At 37.8% G+C, this 13,461-nt stretch overlaps 1 protein-coding gene across 5 annotated transcripts in view; it reads right to left on the bottom strand.

The window, feature by feature from the left end:
• SLC44A3 (solute carrier family 44 member 3) overlaps window positions 1-13,461 on the bottom strand; it is a 43,711-nt gene that overhangs the window by 5,069 nt on the left and 25,181 nt on the right. For 3 of the 5 annotated variants that reach the window (XM_074876553.1, XM_074876552.1, XM_074876555.1), the window contains 2 exons: window positions 11,315-11,471; window positions 8,709-8,792 (listed from right to left, as the gene is read on the bottom strand). In XM_074876553.1, the coding sequence (XP_074732654.1) occupies window positions 8,709-8,792; window positions 11,315-11,471 (241 nt within the window). Of the gene's footprint in view, window positions 1-4,186; window positions 4,738-5,209; window positions 5,485-8,708; window positions 8,793-11,314; window positions 11,472-13,461 lie in introns of those variants that run through there. The other 2 variants (XR_012629871.1, XR_012629870.1) reach the window with 2 other exon arrangements.

Here is a 13,461-nt window from a genome sequence, read left to right as displayed (position 1 = left end):
TAATTTCCCTTTACTCAAAATATCAGAAGGTGGATTATGCCACAAAACATCAGGCACATCTAGTACAGTCAGCAAGAACCACAGTGTGCAAGGGATTACTGTTCTGAAGGAATTTATACACCCCAACATGTACTTGGTGCTTAGATTACTTTCTGCTTCACCTGGAAGCGAAAAAAAAACCAATTGGTTTGCTGAAAGTGAATTATACTGACCTACTGCAAAACACTTCCTGTTCAAAAATCTGTTTTTTCTTACTTACAAATCAAAATGTAAAATAGCTTCAGAAATCTGAAGGCAGAGAAAATTTATTTCTGCAGAGTCCAGTTTTACCCCATAGCAATTTCTGTAACATACTGTAGTGTAGCAAAGCTATACTGACATTATCTTAAAATACTACAGAGAAAGAAAGAAATTAAATGCAAAGATCATTTGTCCCCTTATTGTGGATATTATTTATTTTATGTATGACAGAGGAATTTTTTTTCTCTGATGGGAAGCAAGAAAATAATAGTAAGCAGTGACATCCTCTAAATGTTGTACTTACATAGTAGCAAATACATCCATAGATGAAAAAAGTATAAAGACAGACCATGGATTTATTGCCTACTCTAAGAAAATCAAAAGACTCCACTGAACTCTACAGAAACATGTAGAGTATCTGCATAAAAATCTGTTTAACAAGCAAGTTCACTTCATTCCTAAATAGGAAAAAATGCTTTCTGTGCTCACTTTCATTTATACTGACGCTGCTCCTTTCTCCGGGCAGTACTGGAACAGGCTGGCAGAGAGGTGTGCCCTTGGGCTCAGTCAGGCACTGCCTACAGTACCTTTGCCTTCTCGGTTGCCTACACATCTGCAAGAGAAGCATCCTTGTCCTACTCTCCTCCCTCAACCTGAAAGGTTTGTGAGCATCCTGCTGCCATCCTGTGTGAGGAAACTCGACGGCCTGCAAGCTTGCCCACCGCAGCAGCAGGAGGGCCAGCGCTAGCCTGGCTGGGCTACCATCTCCCCAGGACATGGGCGCAGGGTACATGGCCTCAAGTCAAGCTCTCTCTCCGTCTTCCGTCTGTAGCTGTCACTGCATATTTCAAACATGGATAAACCTATCTTTGTAACATGCTGGGAGTTAAGTCTGTTTCATCATTCCCATTAACAGACAGGAAATTGAGACACAAAGTGGAAAAGAGTTTTCTAAGTTTGTTTCTGTCCCTTAAGAACTAAATTCATACAGCAGATCCTGATCTGGTGAGGTCAGTATAAATTTTGCCAATAAATTAAACAGAGATTCTGTATTCATTATAAATAGCAAAAAATGTCCTGTTTTAAAAATTAAAAAGAATGTTGAAAATACATTGCACTTGTACAAACATTGTTTCCAAACTTAAAATAAATAACCATTTGTTTGCACTCTTGAATTAGCCAGTTTGGCATCCGAGGAATGTGCAACAAAAAGAATTTCTGATATTTATTAACTAGAACAGTTATCTTGGAAAGACTGAAAATAATGCTGGAGACTGAATACTACCTGCATAGGGATTTGTCATGTCACAAACCAGTTGATAAGAAATGGCATTTATAACAATTACAAATTTAACAAATCATGTAAGTATCAACTAGTCATAACATCCAAGCAAGAAAGGCAGCCAGGTAATAATCCAGTATTATAGAAGTAATAAGAGAAACACAGAAATGAATGAACTGCTGAAGGCTACGAAACTAGTCATTGACATAGGTGAAGCAAGGATGTGACTAGTACAAGCTGAGGACTTAGCCAAGTGATCTTTACCTTTTGGCAAAAAATACATTTCTGAGGACAAAAAAAAAAAAGGTATTTGAAGGGTTTCTCGTTCAGCCTAGACTGTGGCTCCATACAATTTCCTCACTATTCTCAAGTTTCCCATACAGACCCCATACCCCGATCCCACCCAGCCACATAGAAATCTACATGTTCTAACTAACAAAATACATGTCTAACATTTAAGCAAATGTATCTTTACACAAAACTCAGAGTTGCACAGAAATGATCTCAAATGATTTCTCATTCTCACCCACCAAAGAACACCTAAAACATGCAAGCTATTACCAATATTTGCAAATCATTTTGGACTTTGGACTAAGAAACTTAGGTATCCCATTAATTTTCCTGTTGTGGGGTATGTGCAACAACCCAATTCCTTTCAAAGAAAAGATAGTGGCAAAGGCTAAGATGTCAGGCCATGGTGTTAAGAACCTGCTATCATTTAGTAATGGGTTATTTAAATGTGTGTTTTTCTACAGAATATATTCTCTTTTCCCATGCACAAAAGCTTTAGCGGACTCTAAAATGTTTGAGAGAAGGGCAGCAGGAATGATCCAAAAGGTATGGAATGTCTTCTGTCTGGGGAACAACTGAATACACCAGGCTCTTCTGTCTGGAAAAGAGATGACTGAAGGAGGATGCAGTAAGAGGGCTACAAAATCATGAGAAATGCAGAGAGGGTAGGTAGGGTTAGACGGCTCACTGTTTCTTCCAGAACAAAGGCTAGGCAGGGGGAGGACCACATGAAGTGGTAGGAGACAAACTTGAAAAAAGATGGTATTTCTTCTCACTGTAAGTCTATAAACTGTGAACTGCTGGACAAAGGATGGTTTAGCTGCTACGAGTTCACATGAGCTCAAGGGAGACTGGGAAAGTTCAGAGAAAAGGAATCCACTGAGTTATTAAGCACACAGAAAACATACTCAGCTCAAGAAGTCCTTAGGCTGAAAACAAATTTGGAAACAGCACAGGGACTTGTTCTACCTTAGCCTTCACTCACAGCCACTGTTGGAGATGGGATACTGAGCTAGACAGAGACTCAGTCAGGCCCAATACAGCTATTATGTTTTTTATCCTTTCTTAATGTTTTACAATGGTAGTCTCTGCTACAGTGACAAGCAAGTAATAATGTCATTGATAGCACACCAATGATCAGAAAGCGTGGGAGATAGTGGGTCAGGAACAGTCTTTATCCTTGCACCAGCAAGCTGGTACTGTACCACCACCTTTGTGAAGAACACAAGCCTCCTCTGGCTTGGAGCCTGGGAACTAGACACTAGTTTCTCAGTGTCAGGATGAATAAATAAGGAATGTGAATGTTTACATATTTCCAAATACCACAGTATGCAAAAAAAAAGCTATTTAAAGAATACATCCTTCTGTGCCTCACAACACAGAATGTCAAGGGTCCTGGAAAAATTGACCTGCTAGTTTCATGAGAAAGGCACTGTGGCTCAGATCCAGGCCATAAGTTCCCCAATTGTTGAGAATAATTGCTACTTTGTGTAACAGCTGAATTCAGTCCTCCATTCTAGGACTTGCTTTAATAAAATGAGCTTGGGGAAGAGAGGATTGCCATAGCAACAGAATCATCTTTAAAAAGAAACAGGAGACATGCTGGTCTCACATCCCACTTCAGCTTTTTCTGCTCTGCTGGTATTTTCAGCCTGATCTGATCTTGTTGCTGCCAACTCTCATGGGGGCTGCCCTGGTTACCTACACCCAGTGCAACACTGTGCAGCTCAGGCTGGACTTTTAAGTGTCTTAGCTTGCAAGTGTCACAGCTGCCAGGGGAATCCCCTCAGAAAACAAAATCCAGTGGTAGCAAGAGGCAATGACATTTCTGTGGCTGCTGTACAGCTGTTAGTGACTTGGTGAGAAAGCTGTATCATGTCTCTCAGGTAGTGGTGGGAAATTAGAGCAACATGGGCCTATGGGGCCCCACTGAAGAGATGAGGACATGTAAGACTGGAAGGGACTTTCAGCCACTCCAGTCCCTGGCTATTTCTGACTAGCACATTATACAATTTCTTCTCTAAAGTGGAAAGCTCCCTCTTTAAACTACTTAGGGCTTTCCCCTCTGCCAGCCCTTACATTTGGAGCTATTCCAGACAGTTGTCCCTCCAATCCTTAGGAACCTTCTTCCAACTTCTAGACAACATTTACTCATGAACAGTTTACATCTACTCATTCTTCTGCTGATCTTGTCTTGGCTCTTATCCCTCCCTGTTGTTTCTCTTCTTGATATACTCATAAATGGCTAATAGGTTTGTTCTTACCCTTTATTTGTCAAAGTAGACACAGCGGAATATTTCAGTCCCCCCCATGAGATAAGCCTGAACACTAACCAGCAACACGTACAATGGTATTTATCCCCCTCTTTCTGGTGCAAGTATTCCATCTCCTACCTTCCAGGACTGAATCTGCCATTTCTGCAGCCTTGTTAACTAAAGGCTATTGTCCTGTGGCTGACAAACACATGGAGAATATTCTCCTCCCCCATCCAACCAATAAGCACATCACTAATAAAGAAATGGTTATTTTCTTATTCTTAGACTAATCACCATCTGTAAGAAACCCTTCAATAGCCTCCCAAATTTTCCCAAGAATCCCACTTTCCTTCATTTCCATTCCACCTTATATTTGCAGTCTGGACTTACTGGAAAAAAACTTGTCCTTCAACTTTCCTTACTTCCTACTCTGTGTGTCATCTACTCCCTCCATGGCTGTCATCCAGTGGGTAGGACGAACACAACTTTCTCCTTGGAGGGCAGCTGGGTGTCCTTTCCTGCAGCATCACACTGCTACACCTGGGACTCCACTTCAACCACAGGGGTTGGACCATGAGGATCATGCCCACTGCGTCATGATTACATCATTACTGGAGTTGCTTACAGTGATTTCTGCAGTTAGTGTGACAATGTTCTCATTTGGGATTTCTGAAATGAAATCAAACTGAACATTTCCAGAGAGTTGTTCATAAATTGCTCTGCTTAAAATCACTGAATTATTGATCACTTGCTTCATTGCCTTTTATTTTCTTTCTCTTTTTTTCTTTAATGGGATAGGGGAGAGGTGAAAGGTATCAAAGCAAGAATTAGTCAGCCTTGTTCATCTCTATCCCCTTCAAGGTTCATCCTAGAGAGCAACTAAAGACTTAAGGAATTTTATTTCCTGTTATCACACACATAAAGCCTCTAAATGGAAAACAAACATATGTAAAATACAATTTCACTGAAAACTGACATTTTAGCCAACTGTCTGTCTTTTCAAGATGATTGAAAATTTAGTTTAATATCTAGAAGCAATTTTGCCAGTAACATTAAAATAAAATATTGGTTTTGGGAGGAAAAAGAAGTACTTGATGGGGTGAGGCACAATGTATTTGGCAGTGCAGAGAACTGTACTTACATTAGCATGCATGAATTTTCATTTTATCTAGGTCACTTCTCCACGAGTCATTTAACTGGAACCTCCTGATAGGCTTCCATCCAAAGTTTAAGAGAGAACCAACTACCATGGATATATGGCCATTAGACAGACTTGCTTCTGTTTCTTTACACTAGATAGTTACTGGCTTTCAGTATCAGTGGAGGGTCTCAGTACCAGCAAATGCAGGCTAACAAGCCGCCAACTTCAGTGATGGCTACCACAGGGCCCAAAAGGCTATGCTGCAAGTAACTGCGCTGTTGAAAACAGAGAAAACACATACTGCTCAGCAACTCTTTCAGAAATCCATGTGCTGCACTTTGGAGCAGTTGCTTGCCAACTGGCTGCAGATGAACCCAAAGCAGACACAGAAAAGTGAAACTATCCTGAAATACATACATTGTTTAAAAAAAAAAGTCACTGCAACAAAATTATAAAGAAAAAAAAAGCAAATGCTTTGATGCATCAAAAGTTAAGACTGCCACTACAATTTAAGAAAGCAGGAGACAGACAGACCTTGTAGCTCCCAAACCACATTAAAAAAACAGTATAGTCTTTTCACGGAAGAGAAATTTCAGTCTCCCAGATTTTACTTGAAGTGATTGGATATGTTTATCTGGAACATACTGAAACTATCAGAGCCAGAAGATGAAAAATCTGTGGTAATTCTGACAAGTGTTGGCAAACAGAACTGTCAAGTAAGGATAATGACTTTATATTCACAAAGCACTTTTCATCCAGATAGAACCCAGAGTGCTTTACAATTGTTACTAATGGATTATACACACACATGAATCACTTTGCCCATGACTAAAATGGAACAGCTTAAGGAGTGAACTGTTTAACAGCACATAGCAACACTACACCACAGTTTAGCACAGGATCCAGTTGCAAATCCAAGAGAAATTTAGGAAGGCAGAATGTAATTATCCACATTGCAATCTGCACAGGATACTGGGTTTACATTACTCCTCCTCCAACAATTGCCACTGGAAATATAACAACTGTCAGCATCTAGAGCAGCACTCTGTCATGATGGGAAGATGACTGGGTACCTTCTTGGCCCAGTTTCAGTTAAGTTCCAGGAGAGCTGAACAAAACTTAGCTGAGCCTGCTGAGAATGAGTCACTTCAAGGATTCATGCAACTATCAAAGGAAGTGTTAAATCCCACCTGAAAGATGGCACCTCAGCCCAAAAAGTACTCTTTGATAACAAAACAGCACCTGGTTGACGCTGCATGGGAAGAAAGAAGCTCATGCTCTGTCCTCCAGCACCTGTTTCTCATCTGCAAGTCTCCCAGAGGGAAAACAAGGGGCTCTGTTTAACCCTGATTAAACTTGTGAATGAAGCAGCAGAAAGAATGTAAATCATCTAAGCATTATAACAACAGGTTGAAGAAAATAGTGCAGAAGTGATGGGGAAGGCTTTTTTTTTTAGAGTTTCAGGTAATTATATGCTTACTACTATAGTGAAAGTAATACTAGAATAAAAGGCAAAAATCTAGTAAGGAATGTTAATGCACACAATGAGCTTTGGAACAACTTTTACAATCAGCTGTCCCACATTTCAGTAATTTCAATTCACATAAAAATCAAAATCTGAACTAAAAAATACTTTAAAATGTTAGAAACATAGGTACAAGCAATTCTTTAACCCCTCCCAATCCTGCTCTCAAGTCCATGTTCAATACCTATGTAAAATTTCAAGGCTGTACCCAGCAGCTTTCACTGATCTCAGTAAGAGCTCTTAAAGAGTTCAGTACTTCTGTTAATCAAGCCATATGTTAAACTGCTTAAAACTGAAGACTTGTCTTTTTTTTCCCCTTTTTTAATTTTCTTTTTTACATTTAGCCACAGTTTTACAAAATTGAAGATGAAGATTTTCAATCTTAGTCAAAATATTTTTTTTAAGAAATAGGCTTGAATACATTCTTTATAGGAATAAAAGGAAAAACTATTCAGATAAATTAATTATTCTATGAAATGCAATAATCTGAGACCAACATATCCCCTTCATACAGATAAATTTTCTATTAAAATCTTACAGCATGTTCTTTCTTTTCTTCTCCTCTAATCCTCGCCCAAATTGCCTTACATTTGGAGCACATGTAACACCATGATCTTTGCCAGAAAGATGTTCAAACAAACAATTATGTAACAGCAAACACCGTATTATGATCATTAGGTTAAAAATCACAACCTGTATAAAAACAGAAATCTGCCTACAATAGATTAGGAAACAGGAAATCTTTTAAGGGAGCAAGAGCTGAAACAAAAGGAAGAACATTACAGTAATTAATTCTTCTTTTAACAAACACATAGGATACAACAGCTGGAGAAAGTAAACACTAGGATGCTGGCTATCTCTTTGAAAGACAGGAAGCCAAGGGGAAAGGGTGACTAGAAATGGAAAGCCTGGAGTCAAAACAAACTCTGAGATTCCTCATCAAGTCAGTGACAATAAGATCTACCTAAAAAATGTAAGTCTGGAAAATTCATTGTTTAGAACCAGAGATTTCACTGCAGAAGTATTTAATCTAGGCTGAACTAAGTGAAAAACTTTCTCTTAGTATTTGTCCAAGATTAAGCTTAATTTATGCACCTACTTTAGAGGAGAAGTCAGACCGGTTATCAGAATTGTCTTGTTTACTTCACTGCTACCCTCAGCAAGGAGAACAAAGAACACAACAGTCAGAGTCAGGAATCAGCATGAACATCTGATCTGCTTTCACATTAAGAATACCACAGTCACCAGAAATAACAAAAGGGGACTGACAAAGAGAAAAATTAGCTATTTACAATGATGTATATAGAACTGGAAAACATTTGGAGAAAAGGATCAGGAAGGAAAAAGTAGGAGTCAAGTATCTGAAAAACTGCTGTATGTCAGAATCATCCATTTCCAATAAAAACACTTTTGAAAACAAACTGCTAACAAAACAAAGATGTCTTTCAAAGAAAGAGAATATTTATCATCTGGCTTTTTCGTCATGGATCATATTCCCAGATATATTGATAATGGAAATCAGCCAGGAGGTCAAGTTTCTTTATTCAGGACTTTCAGGTGGAAAATACTGTATCTAGTTTAATGACACATCTCCAGGTGGGTTTCTTACTTCTTCATTGCTTCCTTCCACTTGGACCCTTGGTATTTCAGTAGTCTGTCTAGCACAACTCAACAAAATGTTAAGTCTTCTTACCTACAGAAATAGCAAGTGGCCCTCTGAAAGTACTATCTCAAGCTGTATTAATAAGTTTTCTAAAATCTTGCACCTTGTATGTTTGTCAATTCCCTGTTTCTTTGCAAGAAATTCCATCTACATCTGAAGACTTTGTTTGTTTAGTTCAGGTGGCCAGCAGAAAGCTTTGGCTGGCATGCTCTGGATGTTGCTTTAGTCGTGCTAAATGGAGCTAGCACACACACGTGGTTTCTAGACTACGTATGCAAATGGTTGATAGACGGACAAATGATAGAGTGTACCTGGTTAAAGTATCTTAAGCAACTTTCCTGGCACCAAAACCAGCAGAAACAGCACTTGAACAGGCACTTTGCACATGCACTCTCCTGCAATAAAATGAAATGTTTGGTTACTAGACAAAGACTCAAACAAAACTGCCATTTTAGAAAAACTTGTTTTACAGGTGACTGATTCTTCTAATAAAGCATTCTCTTAGGCATCAGATATTTCCTTTAGGATTATAGGAACTGTTTTTAATTCAGGACCTTCAGTATTAACGACTGATGAGCTGAGCACACTTTTTTTCTTCCTGTGGATGGAAGATTCTTCTCTGGGAAAAGAAAGTAAGTGCTGCAAGCAGTTTTGTGAGCTAACAGCTGCTTGGAGAACAAAACAGGCAGGCAAGTCAGTAACCCTTACAGTACTTTGCAGTGATCAGGGAGTGCACTGACAGATTTTTAACTTTTGTTTATCAAAAAAACCTTCACAGTTCTGAAATGACTGGTACCCTAATGAACAAAAATAAAAGACTGGGCAGAAGGACTTATATGCACATGTGTGTGTATTGACTCACAGCATACATTCATTTTTCAGGATGAGAAGAAAAAGCATGTATTAGAACAGACCATTCATAGACCACTGATCTATATTCATTTCATACTGAAAACAGAGCAGAAAAGCTCAATGTTTGTTCCATGGCCCCCCTTCCCCCATCACATCATGAGCTCATAACTGTTCATCATATAAAGATTTTACCAAGAAAAAGACATCTTGGTAGCCATGGTAGCCTTCCAAATTTAACTGGCTGTTTTTCTCAGCAAAAGGAAATTCAGTTCAGTGATACTTGAGTCTTTTTAACCTCCTTTTTCCAGAGGTCACAATGTTTTTGTTTTGTTTTGGAAAGCAGAGATCTTCCAGTCACTATGTGAAAACCTCAGGTCCCCACAACTACCATTGTTCGTGCAGAAACCACAAACCTCCCAACTTTTTTCCAAAGATCTTGAAAATATTCCAGAAATAATTCCTTTAAAATGGTGACTATACATGCAAACTCCTGACAGCAGAGAAATACTTTCATCTTGTCGTGTATTGCCGAAGAGATGATTTTACTAAAATTGTATCAATCTCAGTAAGTACTGTTTATTAAAAACCTAGAGCAAGGGACTTCAACTGCAATCTTCTCTTTGATTCTGCTTGAAGACTGCTGTGTAGAAAACGTGTGAATTTACCTGCAAGCTTGCAGAGCCCTGACTTTTCCTCCTACTCACAGAAAACAGCATTTTTTGCAAGGGTGGTAAAGTCTGGGTGAGCTCTACAAGAACGCAGCATCACTCCTCCATCTTTTAGTACCACTACTATGGCCCTGTATGGAAAGAGCCTCAATGGAAAGGGGCCATAGCCTGTCCCTTCACCCATGGGAAGGAGCAAGGTTACTGTGGGGGGGGATCCTTCTGCGGACTGGGGACACGAGCTCACCTGAGCACTTTAAAGCCTCTTTAGCAGCAGCTACAGGTATGGGTCATGTCACATCCTCTGCTGAATGATTGGCAATTAGACCAAAATGAGCTTGCAGCACACTGCTATAGACACAAATAACCTTTCTTTCCTAGTTAAATCTTCTACAGCTATTCAGATTACAAAACCACATACCCAACAAGTCCACTAATTCTGCTTCCTCTAGAGGCAGAAAATACTCTATCTTCTGCCTAGCACAACTCATCCCACCTATCATCTTTTAAAAAAAGTTCTTAGCTGACCCAACTTACCAAGTTTTATAACCAAGGCTTTCATATGAAAGTGACATAAACCCAGACACTTACACATCTTTCATGTATTTATTACAAGGGGATTTTATTAAGCATTCACAAACTATACCCCACACTCATGCCCCATAGGTACCAGGGATGGTCAGTGTAAATACTGTGTCATAACTACACGTAACATGCTTCAAGGCCAAGGTAAAGTCCAGAGGAAAAGACCTACATTTAAAAACTTTGCCTAAACCTTTCTCTAAAATCAGAGCTGTGCAGTCATGACAGCCCTCTCTCCTTGCCAAAGTGCCAGAACTAACTGCAATGGTATGATTCCAGCAGGAGGTAAGAGATGCGGAGATGCATGAAAGACAGAAAGAAGGCAAGCAACAAATGAAACAGCCCACCTATATTTTTTATACATCTTAAAAGATGTGGTTTGGGTCCCAGACAAATCTCTGGAATAGTTCTTATTTCATACATTCTTTCTATAAACTCATATTACAAGGCAGATGAAATCTTTTCTATATGATATTTTATATGCAACAAGAATATTCTTAGTTACCTTTGCTTTTTTAAAATTTTAAATAGAGCATTCTGCCAAATTTTGCCTTTATCTTTCATAAAAAGCTTTATATATAAACACTAAATAAAGGTGGTTTTTAATGTTGGTGTTTTCTGCTTTTAAAAGTATCTGAGTTGAGAGAAATAGAGGAATATCTGAGAGGATAAGCTTTCTTAATGAAGAAAATGGGATAAAATATAAAATCCACATCACATCATCCATTTTTAAGCGAGTATATTCTTCACTTTTGTTTTCATGAATCTCCTCACCTTTTAACTACTATTTTTATAGTGTTACAGAAGTATGTACCTACCTTTTGTTTTAGGATATTGTAAAGGTACAAGAGAACAATCCTTGGTATTCTCAGTATTGTGATTAGAAATGAGCCTTTTACAGCAGTTCCTAGATGATAGCAAAAAAGAACTGATATGGAAGACAGGACTGGGTGAGGTGGTGGGCTATTTTTATTTCTAGAAAGAAAAACAAACAATTTAAAAATGTTTTAGAAACTTATCTAAGACATATATAGTATATTTTCAGTATTTGGAAACGTAAAGAATTAAGCTGGTATCTCCTTTCCCACTTGAACAATTCCAGTTTTCCTACTGACTTCATCTGAATGATCACCTTAGTCCAAAAGGAAAGCAGCCAAGTTTATAACTTTTATTGGATTAGTTTCATTCTTAAGCAATGACTGTTTTGATGTATTCAGTAATGGAAAAATATCTAGAAAAAACCTACAATGGAAAATACCAGAAGTAAGTGAACACCATCTGAGAATACTTTCTTGAACACCTCTCTCCAGTTTCTGTCACTTCTCTTATTCTCTGCAATCTTTTACTTGACTGTTGTTTCTGCAAGATTTTAGTCTGAAGGAATGAATCTGCTATTTCTGCTTTAATGGTAAAATCAAAACTAGAAAAAATATCACAAGCTCTCACATGTAAAATTGAGATCTATTATCTACTTTTATTGTTGCAATTTGGTCAAATTTAGTTTTAAATTTTGTGCAGATAATTAATACTTTTTTTTTTCCACTGAACAAGATTTGTTTTAAAATTGAATACACAAAAGGAATATCATACTGTATGTTTAGAATTATAATTTGGCCAAAAAAGTTGTAATTTTACTGCACACTAACCTGTATTGTTTTGGAGAAAGAATGTGTTTCCCAAAATTGAAAAGCAAAGACAAAAAATTGGTCTAAATACAAGTTTTATTTTCTTGGTTCCTTTATAATGGTCAATTTAATGTCAATCATTTACAGCATTATACAGCTCTTGAGAATTTATATAAGAAAGAGGAAAAGAACTTAAAGCAACTCCCCCCCCTCTTCAAATGCTGTAAAAAAAATCAATTAGATTAACACTATAAATACCTTTAAAAAAATGTTTCAGAGGATTAAAAAAGCCCACTGATCAATAGTCATAAATAGCCCTTCTAAAAAAGCAACTCTTAAGCAATTGGCCCAACCCTGAAAAATTTACTTAGGCAACAGAACCAGCAGCAGTTTGACTGAGTAGTTAAGTAAAGATACGACCTTGTACCACAAATAAGACGTCCTGTTTTCATCAGTGATTCTTTCAAAGCCTCTGTTATCTTGAAAACTTAATAGTTTGCACAACAAACTAAAAAAATATGAAGGCAGTGATAAGAGAATGACTGATTTGGGCTAAAAGCTCTACAAATATATTTTTATTAAATCCTCACTTCAGCAATGATTTAAAGAATCCTGAAGGTATCACTACAGTTAACTCAAAACACTAAATACTTTGCAGCCGAGAAGCTGTATTTATGTATGTGAATATACCACAGTATTTTAAATAGGAAATTCCAGTAAAGCAGTTGCTGCATTTATTATTTTTGGTCTTACAACTAGGGGAACAGCTTGGGGGATAGTGTAATTTTATCCTGAATAAGGCAGTTTGGGGTTTTTTAAGTCATAAGGTTTCTGTGTTAGAAACATGTACATTGCAATATAGATGAGTTACTCTATCCATATAGCACCATTGTTTCCTTTTCCCTCATACACTATCTTCCATATACAGCCTCAGTCAGATCTCAGAATATAGAAGATTAAGTTTCTGCAAGTTAAATGTTAACCAAGGGTGAGAAATACAGAAAGGACAAAGCTTACTCTTGTGTTAATAATCTACTTGCTACTGAAGAGAAAAATGAAGAAGAGTTTTGATATTTTTAACAGAACTGATTAATGAGCAGGAATGCCAAAATTTGTAGTTTAGTTTAGATAAATTTCTACACATTTGGATGCTTTTCCACACCTTCTTTTCCTAGCAAAGGCATTCTCACAAGAACAGGGTCTGACAAGGTTTCTTGCTTTGCTTCCAGACTCCAAGTAGGAAACATGGGAAAAGGGCTAGCTAAACACAACAGGTGATGCTTGTGACTAAACAAGCTCAAGATTGGCTCATTCACCTACACCCAATTGCCTTTAAGGAT

The sequence above is a fragment of the Strix uralensis genome, chromosome 8, assembly GCF_047716275.1.
Source record: "Strix uralensis isolate ZFMK-TIS-50842 chromosome 8, bStrUra1, whole genome shotgun sequence".
NCBI classification, from domain to species: Eukaryota; Metazoa; Chordata; class Aves; order Strigiformes; family Strigidae; genus Strix; species Strix uralensis.
Note: the sequence above shows the minus strand (reverse complement) of the source record. Positions and strands in the feature narration are given on the sequence as shown.